Here is a 15,036-nt window from a genome sequence, read left to right as displayed (position 1 = left end):
TAAAATTTTAGGATGCAAGTGATATAGAATTCATGATACTGGCCATTATGATAACAAGGGACAGATTTAGAAATAACTCAGTCATTCCCACCACAGGAATTATTTATAAAATGCAGAATAAAACAAATAGTCACACAATTCTTTACATGAACTTTTATAATTTATTGAATAATTATCAAAACATTAAAATATTCTAGGAAAAAAGCAAGCTATAAAATATACACAGTTTTGAGTTAAAACCTTTAAATAACTTCTATTAGAACACATAAATAGTTTTATTTTAATATTTACTTCATAGTAAATTAGTCCAAATATTCTGAAACACATTCATAATGTTATACATGATTTTTTAGTGCATTATTAGATCAACTGCATAACTGATAAAAGAAACAATAATTTTTTGTTTTAAATTTAAAGCTTACTTCTAATAAAAAAATAGATACACAGATAAAGAATGTTGTATATACGTATAATAATTATCAAAATTTCTTTTACTTCGCTGGTAATGCATTAAACAAATTACACACTATAATAATAAACTGGTGAGATGTTTAAAGTGAAGAGAGCATGTATTACATGTTCTACATGGCTAGCTGAATTTACAAAATAAGCCATGGGGAGTAGAATATGTCACCTTGATCAGATGGATTAAATGATTAATAAAAAGAGAATTTTACAAAAAATGTTTAAACTTTTATTATAAATAAAGCTTGTATGATTTCAGTGAATGGCAAATCTAGGAGAAGAAACCAGATTAATTGAAAAATTAAAAATTCAGCAATAAGAAATTTTTTATTACCTTACTATTCATTTCTTCCAATAGATGTTGCATAGCTTTCCAATATTTCAAAGATGGTTGTCCAACAGATCGATTTACTTGAACAGATACAGCATGTAAATAATCCATCACTTCATGTACTAATTGTTTGAAAGTCAACACAATATTTTCATCAATATCTTTATCATTTTCGGCCAGCAACTAAATAAAAATAATAAAAAAATATTTTAATAACCGATAAATACACTGTAAATAATATGTGGCATGTTTCTTAAGCGAGTACAGTTTTGATATAAAGAAAATAACAAGCAAATTTTTTTTTTTAAATTAATATTCACCTGAAAACCAAGATATTAATCAACAATTCTACATAATTTCCACCTATATTAAGATACTTGTCACATCATCATATCATCATCATCCAGCTTCATAGAAATCTGCTGCCTGAGATAACCATTGCTGAACAACTGTTTTGATCTTATCATTGTCATCGTGGCAATGACCACTGGTGTATTAAGGACAGGAACAAGTAGCAGTCACTGGGCACTAGGTCAGGACTATATGAAGAGTGATCAATCTGTTCCCAGCCAAATGACGCGATAAGATCTTGGGTACCTTGAGCTGTGTGTGACTGAGCACTGTCATGAAGCAGGAAAATTCCTGTACCGAGCATGCTAATCTTTGTTTTAGATTTCACTACACAGTTTAGTCAAGGTTTCACAATATGTCTCGGCAAAAAATTAACAAGCAACAGCCCCTGTCTATTCCAAAACACAGTGCATATGATTTTTCCAGGCTAATAATATATGCGTGAACTTCACTTTCTTGGGAGATGTTGAGTGTCTCCATTCTATGGAATGTTGTTTTGATTCTGGTGTAATGTGATAACCATATCTCGTCACTAGTAACAATTTGGCTTAAAATGGATTGCTTGCATTGTTGTATCTCGTGGGAAAATCCAAAGCACTGGCTAAACGTTTGTTTTTGTGACCTCAGTCAACATTTTTTATACCCAGATAAATACAACTTCCGATAAACTTAACCATATCTTCAGTTTCATGGAGAACACTTCATGAAATTAAAGGAAATTCATTACATAGTGATGAAATCATAAATCAGTCACCCAATTGCACCACATCATGTATGTTTGTACAGCCCCTTTTAGATACCTCACCATTATATACATAATACATACATTTCCCCACCACTCCATCAAATATAGCATTATCCCTGTGTCCATTATGCATTTCACTACCTGTCAATGAATTTCAGCCATTTTTGTACCTCTTGGATTTAATAAATGAATTACAGCACAAATTTGACAAAATTTTTGCAATGCCTATGTCTACAGTCATAGGCATTTTAAATACACACACACATTAAACTATAAACAAAAACTAATAATCACATAATAGCATCTGCAGCAAGCCAATAGATGTAGTTACTTAAAGCAAATGAATGAAACGACAATAGCTCTGCTGCAATGGACACATATCAAAACGATACTTACTTAAAAAACATACCTTGTATTTCAGAAAATATTCTTGTATAGCTTTCATAAGTACTTTCCCTATGAGCCATATAATTTTACAAGATACCACATACACTTGATAAAATATATATCGTTTTCAGAAAAATAATACAAACAAGATGGAATGATACATCATTGAATTTCAAACATAGTATCTACACCTTACAGAAGATATATATTTCAACACATACAGTATTCATTCCAAGGAAACTCAAAACAATGGAATAGACTGAAATAAAATTACATAATACACAACAAGATTAACATTATATAATAAATATCAGATGCAATATTATCTAAGATATTTCTGAATTCTGTTTCCAAATACACCATAGAATGTCCAATCAAGACAGCATTCCAGATTAAAAAAGTTAAAACTAACCTGACTTATATTGGTTGATGACTAATTTTAGAATTCAGTATTACTACAAAAAACCTAATGTCTTTTCTTAAACTTCGGTAAGCACGGCTGGGAAAAAATTAACGTAACATACATTTTCTTCATTCAAACTATCGTAATTTCAAAATAATATGTTTCCTTTCATTTCCAATTCACAAATACATTCTTAAGTAAAGTAAAAAAAAGATTTCTGCTTCAGCATTGATTTATACATTATAAAGTGAAGTTAAAATTATTTCTGCTTTCACAGTTCATCACTTTATTAAAAAATAACTTTAAAAATGTTTTACTGTATAAGTTAAAAATATTAAAACCAATCAAGAATAATGGAAATATTCCAAAATATTTTTTTCTATATTTGTATATTTAAAAAATATTTTTTTCATTAACACCTACTTTTTTAAAATAAATACATACCATGTCAATAAACCTGGGAGTAGAGAGAAGTAACGAAATAAAATTTATTAATATATATTTATAATGTCGCAATGGCTTTCCAGAATTCTTTTCAACATCAAAAATAACAGAATGAATAGATTTACGCTTCTTATTACTACTTTTTCCTTCTGAAAAAAAAACACAATAATATAAATATTTATGAATCGAAACATAATAAACAATTTTATAGTTCGATTAAAAATGACCAAAAAATAAATAACTACAATACACACCTTAAAGTAAGCATTCTGACTTAAAAATCTTATTCACTTAGATGTTAACATATCTGAAAAATATTTTTATTTTATAAAAAAGTTTAAACAAACACAGGACAGGTACTGTAAAATAATGGTAGGGTTTAAACAATGATAGTTTTGGAATAAGGTATGGCACGAGACATGACGTTATGTCAAAGTGAAGAGAAACTGTCCTAATTTTCAAAACATACATAAGTTCTAGTAACAATGCATGTGAGCTACATTACAAGGTCAATAGCTGCATGAAGCTCATTAGTCACCACCATTTTAATGCATCAGAAGCTTCAATATATTTGTGACTTGTTAAGTTTGAGTCCGTCACACTTGTTTGGCAAGAATTTGATGAACACAACATAAAAATAATGTACTTTGACGAGACAAACATTTTAGAGAAATTGATAGCCAATTGAAGAAGTCATGACAATTAATCTTTGACAAAACTGTAGAAGCTGTGTGACATGTTATTTGGAAGGCTAACAAAAAAAAAAAAAATTAGTGCATAAGTAGATAGACCAAAAACAACTATTAACATCATTCTAAAAAAACAACCAAGCTTTACTGGTTATAAAATTTAGATGTTACACAAAATTCATCAACAGGACAAAATTAAATTATTTGGATTAGCTATAGAGAATCTGGAAAGGTTAGATCATTATGAGAGGGGGGGGGGTTAAAAACTTTATAATTGGTAATGAAGCTGCTCTTGAAGTTTTGGTATGAGTGCATCAGCATTATGTTCGAATGTAAGGCAGTGAATCTTCACATGTCATTATTGAACATCAATGTGACAGCCTAAAAGTTAATGTGGGAAGTGCAACCAGACAGACAAAGTAATTCATCAATTGTTTTTATAGAAAAAAACTCCAAATTAGCAATGTTAACTTGGATATTTTAAAAGGAAGTGCAAATCTTCAAATTCTGGAGAATTCCATTCTCCAGTTAGAGATCCTTCGCAATATGTCACATTCACATGAGAACACTGGAAAAGGAACAGTGGGATGGGTCTGAAGAAAAGAGGGAGATCCTAGCTTCTATGACCTTCAGATCTTACCCCTATTGATTTTTATTTGTGAATTATTAAAGTACACAAGAAATTTGAAGCATTTAAAAGAATGGTTCATTGAAGCTCTTTAGTTTACCACAACAAATGTTCTCTGTCTTGGAGGTTGAATAAGTCTTGATGTCAGTACAAAAAAGCGGAAAAGTGCAAAAAAAAGTGGCTCAAACAACAAGACAAAGACTTCTTTGCATCAGGTATAAAAAATAACTAGTTCATCACTGGGAAAAGTATATTAATATTGGTGGGGATTATGTTCAGAAGTAGCAAAAGTCTTATTTTGTAAAAATACACAGTTTTTTCGACATCAATCTGTCCTCTGAATGTTCCTCATATATATGCAATGTAAATAGATGGGGCTTACATAGTTGTAATTTCAATCAATAGTCAGCTGTTAGAAAAAACATTTTAGTCGTTTTGTTGTTAGTTGTTTATTCATCCGTTTATAATGAGTGCTACAATTCGTGATCCAGCCAAGTGTGAAGTATAAGGATTAATAATTTTTGATGGCAAAAAACAATTCTGTGGTTGAAATTCATAGACTAATTTGTGACATTTACAGCCAAATATTGATTGTATAGTGATATTGTATAGTGGTGCAGTTCATTTTGAGATGGACAAACAGACATTTATGATGAAAAATGCAGTAGCCAGCCATTGGCAATAACGGATGATTTGACTGAACATGTTGGCAAAAAAGTTTGAGAAAACCAGCACTTCATCATATCACAATTGTCGCTGATGTTTCCTGATCTTTTACGAAGTTTCAGCTGAAAATTATGGCTATAAAAATTGTGTGCTGGATAGGTACCAAAGATGTTAACTGACACATAGAAGGAAAAGTCTTGGATTTTGTGGTGTAACAAAAATGAAGGTGATGAACTGTTTGATTACATTCTTATCAGAGATGAAACCTGGATTTCTTATTCAAAAGTAGTGAAATCAGTAGCTAATGGAATGGTATTCATCATCTCTTAAACCAAAGAATTTCAAATAAGAATATCAGGTAAAGAAGCAGCATATGACTACTGTTTTTTGGGACAAAAGGAGTGACTTGCTTGTTGAATTTACTTATTATGGAACTACTGTGAATGCACATTTTGCAAAATGTTAAAAAATCTTAGAAGAGCTATAAAAAACATGCGATAAAAGATGCTATCCTGCAAGATTTTGTTTTTTCATGATAATGCTTGGCCACAATGGCAAATCAGACAGAGAGACAATCAAAAAAACTTTGTTGAAAAATCTTCAGTCATCCAACCTATTGCCCTGACTTAGCTCTTGGCAACTATTTCCTTTTTCATCATCTTAAACAGAGGATTGCATCACAATGATCTGATGCAGATGGCGAATTGAAAAATGTTGTTGGCAGTCGACTAAACAGTCACTGGCAGCAGTATTTCTTGACGAGGGAATGAAAAATTTTCTGAAACGCTACAAAAAAAGTGTGGAAGTTAAATGTAGAAAAGTAGTAAATAAATATAGTTTTTATGCACAAGTAATAAAATTTTTCATATTTCTCACTTTTGTTTTTAGGTCAAAACAGATGTTGCTTTAAAAACACACCTCATACATACTCACAACTCAGATATGTATGTCACTATCAGTCAAAACATGTTTGAGGTTCAGTATTATCATTTCACAAATGGTTATGTAATCTAGTCATAATCTGCTAACAAAAATATCAGAAAATGAAGTGAATATAACCACTAATTAAACAGATGTTTAATTAGTTATAATTAGTTAATAATTAAAGTAGATCTGTTCTACTTCACCAAACTACAGTATCGAAGTTAGCAGTACATGATAGTGTAAATCAACTTTTGGGTCTGATAACACAAGCCTGCAAAATTTGGGTTGTGGAATGTTTTTTAACTTTGGTAATTGATTCCCATGTATTTTTTAGCAATGAATCTGAAAATAATCTTCATTTTTTCTATCACGTCATGATTTTTCGCAAATTGCAAATTTCAAAATTTGTAAAATGTTGAAAAACTGCAAAAATGTGATACCATAAAATAGACATAAAAAGTTTTTTTTTTTATGATAAATTAATATACTTACTTTTTTAGCTTATACTATGCATTCTTATAGCTAAACAGTTTAGTCTAAAGAGGTGGGGGGAGGGGGTTTTGGACTGAAGATGACAGACAAGATGGTGAGAGAGCTTGGTCGACAGGTTGTGACAAGACTTAATAAGATTTATCATGTTTATTGCCAGCTATCCGCGCCACTCATGCACCATGCAACTACTATCAGTGCTGTTTCAACTATCAGTATGCATAAATCAAGTTTTTTCCATCCTCAGTGATCAAATGCGTTTTTGTTGGTGGAAAATATATTTTCAGGCCATAAAGCAAACTTTTCCTTTTCAAAATGACTTCAAGAGGCAACAAAAATTCTGCAAATTCTTTTTGTCACATTTGTGGTGAGTTAATGGTGGAAAGACAAAAGAAATATAACAAGTTTCATTCGACAAGTCTATCTCATGTATTTTGGAATGAAAATAGGATATCAAGACTAAACTTGGGAACCCCACTATACATTTGCTGCAAAAGTGTGGAAGGATATAGACGGTGGTCAAAATGTGAACAAGAAGCTTTCAGATTTGGAGTTCCAATGATGTGGCAAGAGCCTCAAAATCATACTAATGATTGTTACTTTTGTTCGACTGGTGTTCACGGTTTCAGTTTGAAGAGTAAAAAACGAACAGTATATCCAAATACGCCATCCACTTTATGCCCAGTTCTACATGCTCCAGACATACCAGTGCCAATTCCACCAGAAAATTTACCTGAAATAGACAGTTCCACACGTGATTTAAATGAAGGTAATGTCAAAGAGTACAAACCCAGAGATATCTGTGCACAAGAGCTTTAAGGATTTTGTTTGAGGCTTACATCTGACCAAAGAAAATTCAAAATTGCTTGTTCAAGGCTTAAAGAGAAGAACCTGCTAGCAGCTGGCAACTCATTTTTCAGGTTCAGACACAGAGAGAAAATTAGTCTTTTGCACTGATGTACATGGACTTTTGACTTGATTTAACATTCTGTACAAAGTACTGACTGGAGACTGTTCATAGATTCATCAAAAAGAAGCCTCAAAGTTGTACTTCTTCACAATGGGAATACATATCCATCAACACCCATCGAACATTCTGTCCATTTAAAAGAGGATTATGATAACTTGGAATTCGTTCTCAGTAAAATTACATATAACAATAATAAGTGGATTACACGTGATGATTTCAAAATAATATCAATGATCCTAGGACAGGAAGGAGGATACACAAAGTTTTCTTGTTTTTTGTATGAATGGGATAGCAGAGACAGAGAAAATTATTGGATAAGGAAAGATTGGCCAAAAAGAGCTTCATTAGAACTTGGAACAAGAATATACTCCAAAAAGCTCTCATAGATCCGAATTAAATTCTCCTTCCATCTCTCCATATCAAGTTAGGCTTGATGAAACAATTTATCAAAGCTTTATCAAAAGAAGGTAAATGTTTTAAATACAGCTGTGACAAATTCCCAGTCTTATCAACCGCCAAACCATAAGAGGGTGTCTTTACTGGTCTTGACATTAGAAAACTTCTCAGACGGTAATTTTGAGAAACAAATGAGAGTTGTAGAAAAAAAAGCCGGGAGCATTTAAAAATGTAGTAACCAAGTTTCTGGGCAATAAGAAGGATCCAAACTTCAAATCAATCATTGAGAACATGCTGCAAAAGTAGAAAAATTTAGGCTATTCCATGAGCTTGACAAGTTCACTTCCTAAATTCACATGTGGACTATTTTCCTGAAAATCTGAGTGCTGTTAACGAAGAGATGGGCGATAGATTTTATCTGGACATGAAAGAAATGAAAAGGAGGTATCAAGGAAAATAGACTACTACAATGATAATAGACCATTGCTGAATGTTACACCAAGATGAATTCTATAAAGAACATAGAAAAGCGCGAAGCAGCACATAAACCGTCCAAAGACACTTTGACACATGGAACAAAATTGTAAGTATTTCACATACTTTATCATTAAGGGCAGGTGAAGAGGGAGAGTGGTTTGCAAAGGGATGAAGTAACTCATAAAAATTAGTTAAAAAAATATTAATTAAAAAATAAATTAATTTAAAAATGCACACTATAATAAAAATTAGCCTTATTTTTTTCATTTTAATGAAAATTGCCACACTCCTGCACTCCTCTTCAGAACACTCAACTGTTTAGCTATAAGAATGCATAGTATAAGTCAAAAAAGTGAATGTATTATATTAATTTATTATTAAAAAAACAAAAAAAAGTTTTATATCTATTTTATTCTATCACATTTTTTCAATTTTATAACTCTTTACAAATTTTGAAATTTGCAATTTGCAAAAAATCCTGACATGATGGATAAAAATGAAGGTTATTTTTGGATTCAGCACTAAAAAAATACATAAGAATCAAATATCAAAAACTAAAAAACACAAACATCGCAGACTTGTGTAACATATACATGCAACAAGGCATAAGTTTTACATTAAACCACAGGTAACAGAAAAATATTCTTACCTTTATCAGTTGGAAGAGAAGCAACATGATTTATAACTGAGTACATAGTTTTAATCAGAATGATAGAAGAAAACTCCAAACACAAATTTTTTAATATTTTTAGTTTACTATCCCTTCTTGCAGCACTCTCTGAAACAAGTATATAAAAGTTCCTACATAATTTTCATATAATATTACATTAAGAATAAGAGTGCAATAAAAAAGTAAATTTATTTCATTATTGGCTGTTTATTTAACAAACTGGCTGCTGTTTATGCTACTGGCTGCATACGTTCAGTATACTTAAAATATTTGGACTAAATTTTTAGAATATTACTAACATTGCTGCAATATTAATCAATAATTAACATTTAATCATCAATAATCAAAGGCATTTCAGTCTTTCATCCAGAAGGTCCTAACGTTCAAATCCCAGTCATTTCCATATGCCTTACATAAAATTCAAACATATATATATATATATATATATATATATATATATATATAGGTATGTATCACAAAGTTCTCCTGAGACTTTCACAACTTATTCTACTCACGAAAATAATGGAAAAAGTTCATATAAATATATGTCCTAAAATGCTTTGTTTACGAGTTACAACTAGTGAAAGATTTCACTTGGATTCACCAACCCCGGTGAAATGGGGCCATACTGAAATTTTTAGGACATTAATTAAGGGGAAAAATTAATGATTTCTTAGTTTTTGACCTTAAAAATCAAATAAAGTAGATCCAAGAACTGTATCTGCAGTAGTTTTTGAGAAATTTGGGACAAAAACCAATAAATTAGGTTATAAAACCCTGTTTTTTTTTTGTTTGACACAATAATTTTGTTAAATGGGTAATGAATATATAAAACTTTCAAACAAAACTTGCAGAGAATTTAATTCTGAACAAAACAGTATAAGATAAATTGAATAAAACAAAGAAATGTCAGAAAAATTCAAATTTTATTTAGTAATTGTACATTACTACATTTGTCAGAAATGTACTTTTTTACAAAATTAACCAAATACTTCTTTAACCAAATTCTTTTTGGTGATGTGAAGAATTTTTAAAAACTAAATTTTCTGTTAAAAATTGCTAGTAACTGATAAGGATGTGAAATAGCAAATTAAATTAAAGTTTTTATTTATTTATTTACTTATTTTATTGAATTTATTTATTATTTTATAGCTAATTTTAAATCTTCAAATACTATCTATAAGAGAATCATACGATTTTTCCCTCAAACAGCTGTTCTGATTTTTATTATTTTATAAATAAAAGTTAAAATAATTTTTTCCTGTATTTCATAAGTACTATTTATTTAAATATTTACTATTATTTTTAGAATTAATATTTCTATTACATTCTTTGATTTAATTTTAATTGTTTCTATATTTATCTTCCAGTTTTAATTTTTTTGAAATTGTTTTGAGTATTTTCTATTTACAACATTACTTCACTAACTACTAAACATAACTCTTTTTTTTATAACAGGGTATACCTAACATATTTAAAAAGTAACAGTAATTTAACTCTTCTAAATGTAGTTAAATTTTACTTTTAATAGTACTTTCAGTATAATACATAAATATTAAAAAAAATACATTCACAAAAATCAAATTATGTTTTAACAATGAATCTCACAACGTGGTAGTAATTCTATTTGATGCAGGTAATAAGTATATTGTATAATTCATAATAATGTACTGTATGACTTATAAATGATTCTGGCATGCACAATTTGCTTGTATGAAAAAACAACAAACTAATCAAATGCAGAGATTTTGCATCATAATTTTTTGGGGTTAATGAAACAGATACTTTCTAGTTTATCTTACTATAAGGCAACATAAAAATTCTTATAAATAAAAAGCCCAAAAACATTCCACACCTGTATATTGATAAACATATTTTCATCCATTTATACACTTGCATTTACTCATACACATAGACAGTTTTGATATCAAACATTATACTACCTGTATGAGGTTTAGGGAGTTCAGATGAAAGTACTTCACTCTGAGCTACTAGACATATAAAAAGCCATAAATAACCACCATCATTATCAAGCGTTGTTATTAATTTAAGAAGTAATGTAAGGCGTCTATGTTCTGGAATATCTAAAAGGGCATCAACAAATACTTGAAGAACTTGTTGAACTGAAAATGTATCTTCTTTCTTTTTAACATTCTGAAAAGAAACACATATTTAATGTACATTTATAATCATATTTTTTATTTATGTTAAAAATTACGAAAAGTAAAATTTGTTATAAAACTACATTTTCTTTCACACATCCAAGAATATAATCAGATGTGAGTTATCCTTAAAATCAAAGTAAAATTTTTGAGTAAATCTTACATAGTAATACAATTAAAATTTCAGACAAAGATGTATTATACAACTCTTTTAAATATGATAACCATTAAGCGATTAAAAGGACTTATTTGATTTTTTAGCAATGATTTGTACTTTCAAATTTACAAAAATTTTCATTAAATAAAAGTAATTGCAATTTAACTACAGCCGAGTCAATAAAATATAGAAAATCATTTAAATGTATGAAAGTATTATAACAAAATGTGTGTAATGGTAGCAACACAATCAATAACCAGCAAAGACAATTCCGATTTTATTGAGTGCCAGGGTGTTCTACAGGGATGTGCCATTGATCCCAAAATGTCATGTACCAAATACATATGCCTTAGACTCCAAAATACTGTCTTCTAGCCACCATCCTGTTCAGTTCTAATTAATGGCACAGTCTAGCCTAACAATCAAAGCATAATAACAAGCTCATACATAACTTATACTCTATCCTAATTATAAGTGGTGCTTTTGTGGGTTGTTTTTCTTCTCTCTCTACTATTTATTCATTACCCTTTCTTATTTGGATGAATGACGTGGAAATTGGTTCAACCACCATTCTAGCTCTATTTGTGGCATCATAATAGTAGCCAACCGAGCAATCGCTTCTTCAATGATATGCCGTTAAGATGATACACCTTTTTTGTACCTACAGAATTGTCCAAGGACTGTTTTCTACTTGCGGATGGCACCCATTACTGAGTAAAGTGTCTGCTAAATATAATTAGACATCTTAATCCTCAGAAATTATATCTAATCGAGAGGATACACAAACAAATGTGAGACTTAGGGAAGAGATACATAGGGGCGAAGCTGTCTTACAGACTCTTAATTTAATAAGCAGAACAGAAAAATCATGCAAAAACTTGTGGGATATTAAATCGATAATTTTATGATTAATTACCCAAATTTCACAAGTTAAAAAACAATAATGCTTGTTTCAGTAAATAAAGCACCATAATTCTATCAAAAAATGTATCATCTTCATTAAACATAACTATTCAATGTCAAAAAAAAAAATGACAGAAAAATACATCAAACAACTAAAGAAGAAAAAATGTAACATAAAATTATTAGAAACGAATGAAAATTTAATTACCTGAACCAATATAGGAATGACAGTTTCAATAATTTTTAAAATTATCTGAAAACTATATGCATCATCCATTCTTAAAACTGAAGATCCAACGAATGTAAATATAGGCATAATATCATGAAGTACTTTATCCTGAAAAAAAAAGAAGTTTTCATAAATTATGAATCAGGATTATAAATCATAAGAATCAAATATTTGATAAAAAAATTATGTTAAGAGTAAATAAGCAATCTGTAAAAAATCACATCCAAGTACAATAAATATATAGATACATAATTTGTGCAAATATACATGTATAGATAAAGTAATGTAGAAAGGCAAAACTTACTGGAACAAAAGCAGCAATTTCCACTAACACAAGCATAGCATGATGATGAGTCTGAGGATTCTGTGATGCACGAATACACTGAACAATTAATTCGACTTGAATTATATGTTTAGGAATATCTTTAAGTTTATCTTCCCCAGATAATTTCTGACAAACATGAAGAATTGTTGCCAACAACAACTGTTTCGCATATTCCACCGGAGACTGCTCTTCAAACTCTAAACATCTAAAAAATTTAATTAAATTGGTAGGGGTCAATTCATTTGAATTGTCCCAAAAAACATAAGCTGGTTGCTTGACCAATTCAAAAAAACTGAAACTTACCCACTTGTTTCCTACATCTTCCAGGACCATAAAGCTATGTTTTTTTTTATTTAAGCAGTTTACTTGTGGCAGCCATTTTTGTTACAGAGCACACACGTATTTTTATGATTGTAAGGATTTACAGAAAATGTCATATCTAAAAAACTATTGGTCCTGGAAGGATGAAACAAAAAGCAATTTATTCATATTTTTTTAAGGTAAAAGATTTGTCCAGTGGTTTACCTAAAAAAATCATGAAAAACCTGTAAAAGCGATACCATTTTGACTCACTAAATAAGTGCTCCAAGAGAGTTCATTGTCTTCTTAGCACTATACATTATTTAAATTTAGCCCCTAAGTTGTTGAAGTTGACTTTTCAATATTTTTAAAATAGTTTTTTTTTTAAATTATTAATGATATATCGTAATTTAATGATAACAAATACCAGTAACTTAATACAATTTTAATTCAAAAATGCTTGTATAACTTACTCGTACTGAGATTTCAATGAGTAGCCTACATCTTTTTCCAAGAATTCATTTTTATTTTTATATTGGTTTATTTTTGTAAACAATATCAAAGAAAGAATAAATGGTAGCAAAATTTTAATTATTTCTCAATGAAATAGCCTGTTTTTGTAGCAATGAAAGTTTATTATTTAGTGTGGTTAACAAACAGCTACGATATCTCTTCTGATAATCCTCTTGAAATTGTATGAGAACAACCTGTCACTGTAGTTAGTTCAAGTGACATCAACATTCTCAGGACTTTGCAGATTGGTACACACACTTTGTATTGTTGAGACTTTTGCTCTTGGTCTTCACATTCATATAATTCTTTGTTCTGCTGAGAAAAAATACTTTTGAAACAGTTAAAACAAAGAGACTTTCCAGAAACTAAATTTAAATTTTTAAAAATATGTTCTTTAACAGTTTGCTCTAATTTTATTTGTCTCAAGTTTTTCTTAACTGTTTTTTATGAGTTCATAAAGGATCACATCAGAACTGTCCATACAGGTGACTGAACTCTGACAAAAACTTTTTTCACAATATTTACAAACAATAGTGACATCTGAATTAACACGTAAAAACATAAGTTGGTTTTCATCACTAAATTCACAAATTTTAATATGTTCTTTTGGCACTGTACCATACACTGTTTTATGACACTCTTAATTCACATAAATTCCTATGAAACTTTGTTCGTCCATTGTTTAATGTGAAATTACTTGAAAATAATGTAAAAATTTAATTGATTTTAAAATTTACAAATGTAATATTATTAAGTAAAAACTTATTTATTTAATAAACACTTCCAAAAAACAGGATGAAATTTGAAACACTCTGTAAAGATGTGAACAGCTCACTGACTAATGTCAGACTGGCCTGTCTGTAACTGCAAAATTAAATGATGCAACAAGCATAAATGAGCATGTTGCAACATGAATTTTCCTGATGACTGAAAATGACTTCAAGCGCCTGCTACAACATGAACACTGCATTTGAATGGTTCAAATAAGTCTATTTCAACTATGGTAATAAGTATAAAAATATTAAAGTATCAAGAAGACAAGAAACCCCCTTGGAGCAATTATTTGGTGAGTCGAAATGGTATCGCTTTTAACAGGTTTTTCATGATTTTTGAGAGGTTATAACAACTTTTTTATTAGTACAATACACAAAAAGCTTTTTTATTTACCATAAGCGTCTACAAAAGCACTGTAAGTTGTGCAAATTTGAGATTTTTATTACCAGCCCCATCAGAGTTATTTGAAGTCGAATTTTCAATTTTTTAAAATGAATTTTCTAAAATTCATAAAAATTTTGGGAGAAGTATATCATCATTTATATTTTTTATGGTAAAACTACTAACATATACCTACATATAAAAAAATAATGCAGAAGCCATCCCTGCCTCTTAAAAAAATGACCAAAAATGAAATT

The 15,036-nt window shown here is 29.6% G+C and overlaps 1 protein-coding gene across 2 annotated transcripts in view; it reads right to left on the bottom strand.

The window, feature by feature from the left end:
• Nucleotides 1-15,036, bottom strand: part of l(2)k09022 (HEAT repeat containing 1 homolog l(2)k09022) — a 97,364-nt gene that overhangs the window by 22,557 nt on the left and 59,771 nt on the right. For both annotated transcript variants that reach the window (XM_075357218.1, XM_075357219.1), the window contains exons 16-21: nt 12,791-13,016; nt 12,466-12,594; nt 10,979-11,189; nt 9,015-9,143; nt 3,127-3,275; nt 800-979 (exon numbers count right to left, since the gene is read on the bottom strand). In XM_075357218.1, the coding sequence (XP_075213333.1) occupies nt 800-979; nt 3,127-3,275; nt 9,015-9,143; nt 10,979-11,189; nt 12,466-12,594; nt 12,791-13,016 (1,024 nt within the window). The remainder of the gene's footprint in view (nt 1-799; nt 980-3,126; nt 3,276-9,014; nt 9,144-10,978; nt 11,190-12,465; nt 12,595-12,790; nt 13,017-15,036) is intronic.

The sequence above is a fragment of the Lycorma delicatula genome, chromosome 2 (assembly GCF_047948215.1).
Source record: "Lycorma delicatula isolate Av1 chromosome 2, ASM4794821v1, whole genome shotgun sequence".
NCBI classification, from domain to species: domain Eukaryota; kingdom Metazoa; phylum Arthropoda; class Insecta; order Hemiptera; family Fulgoridae; genus Lycorma; species Lycorma delicatula.
This window is presented reverse-complemented; position numbering and strand designations above follow the sequence as displayed.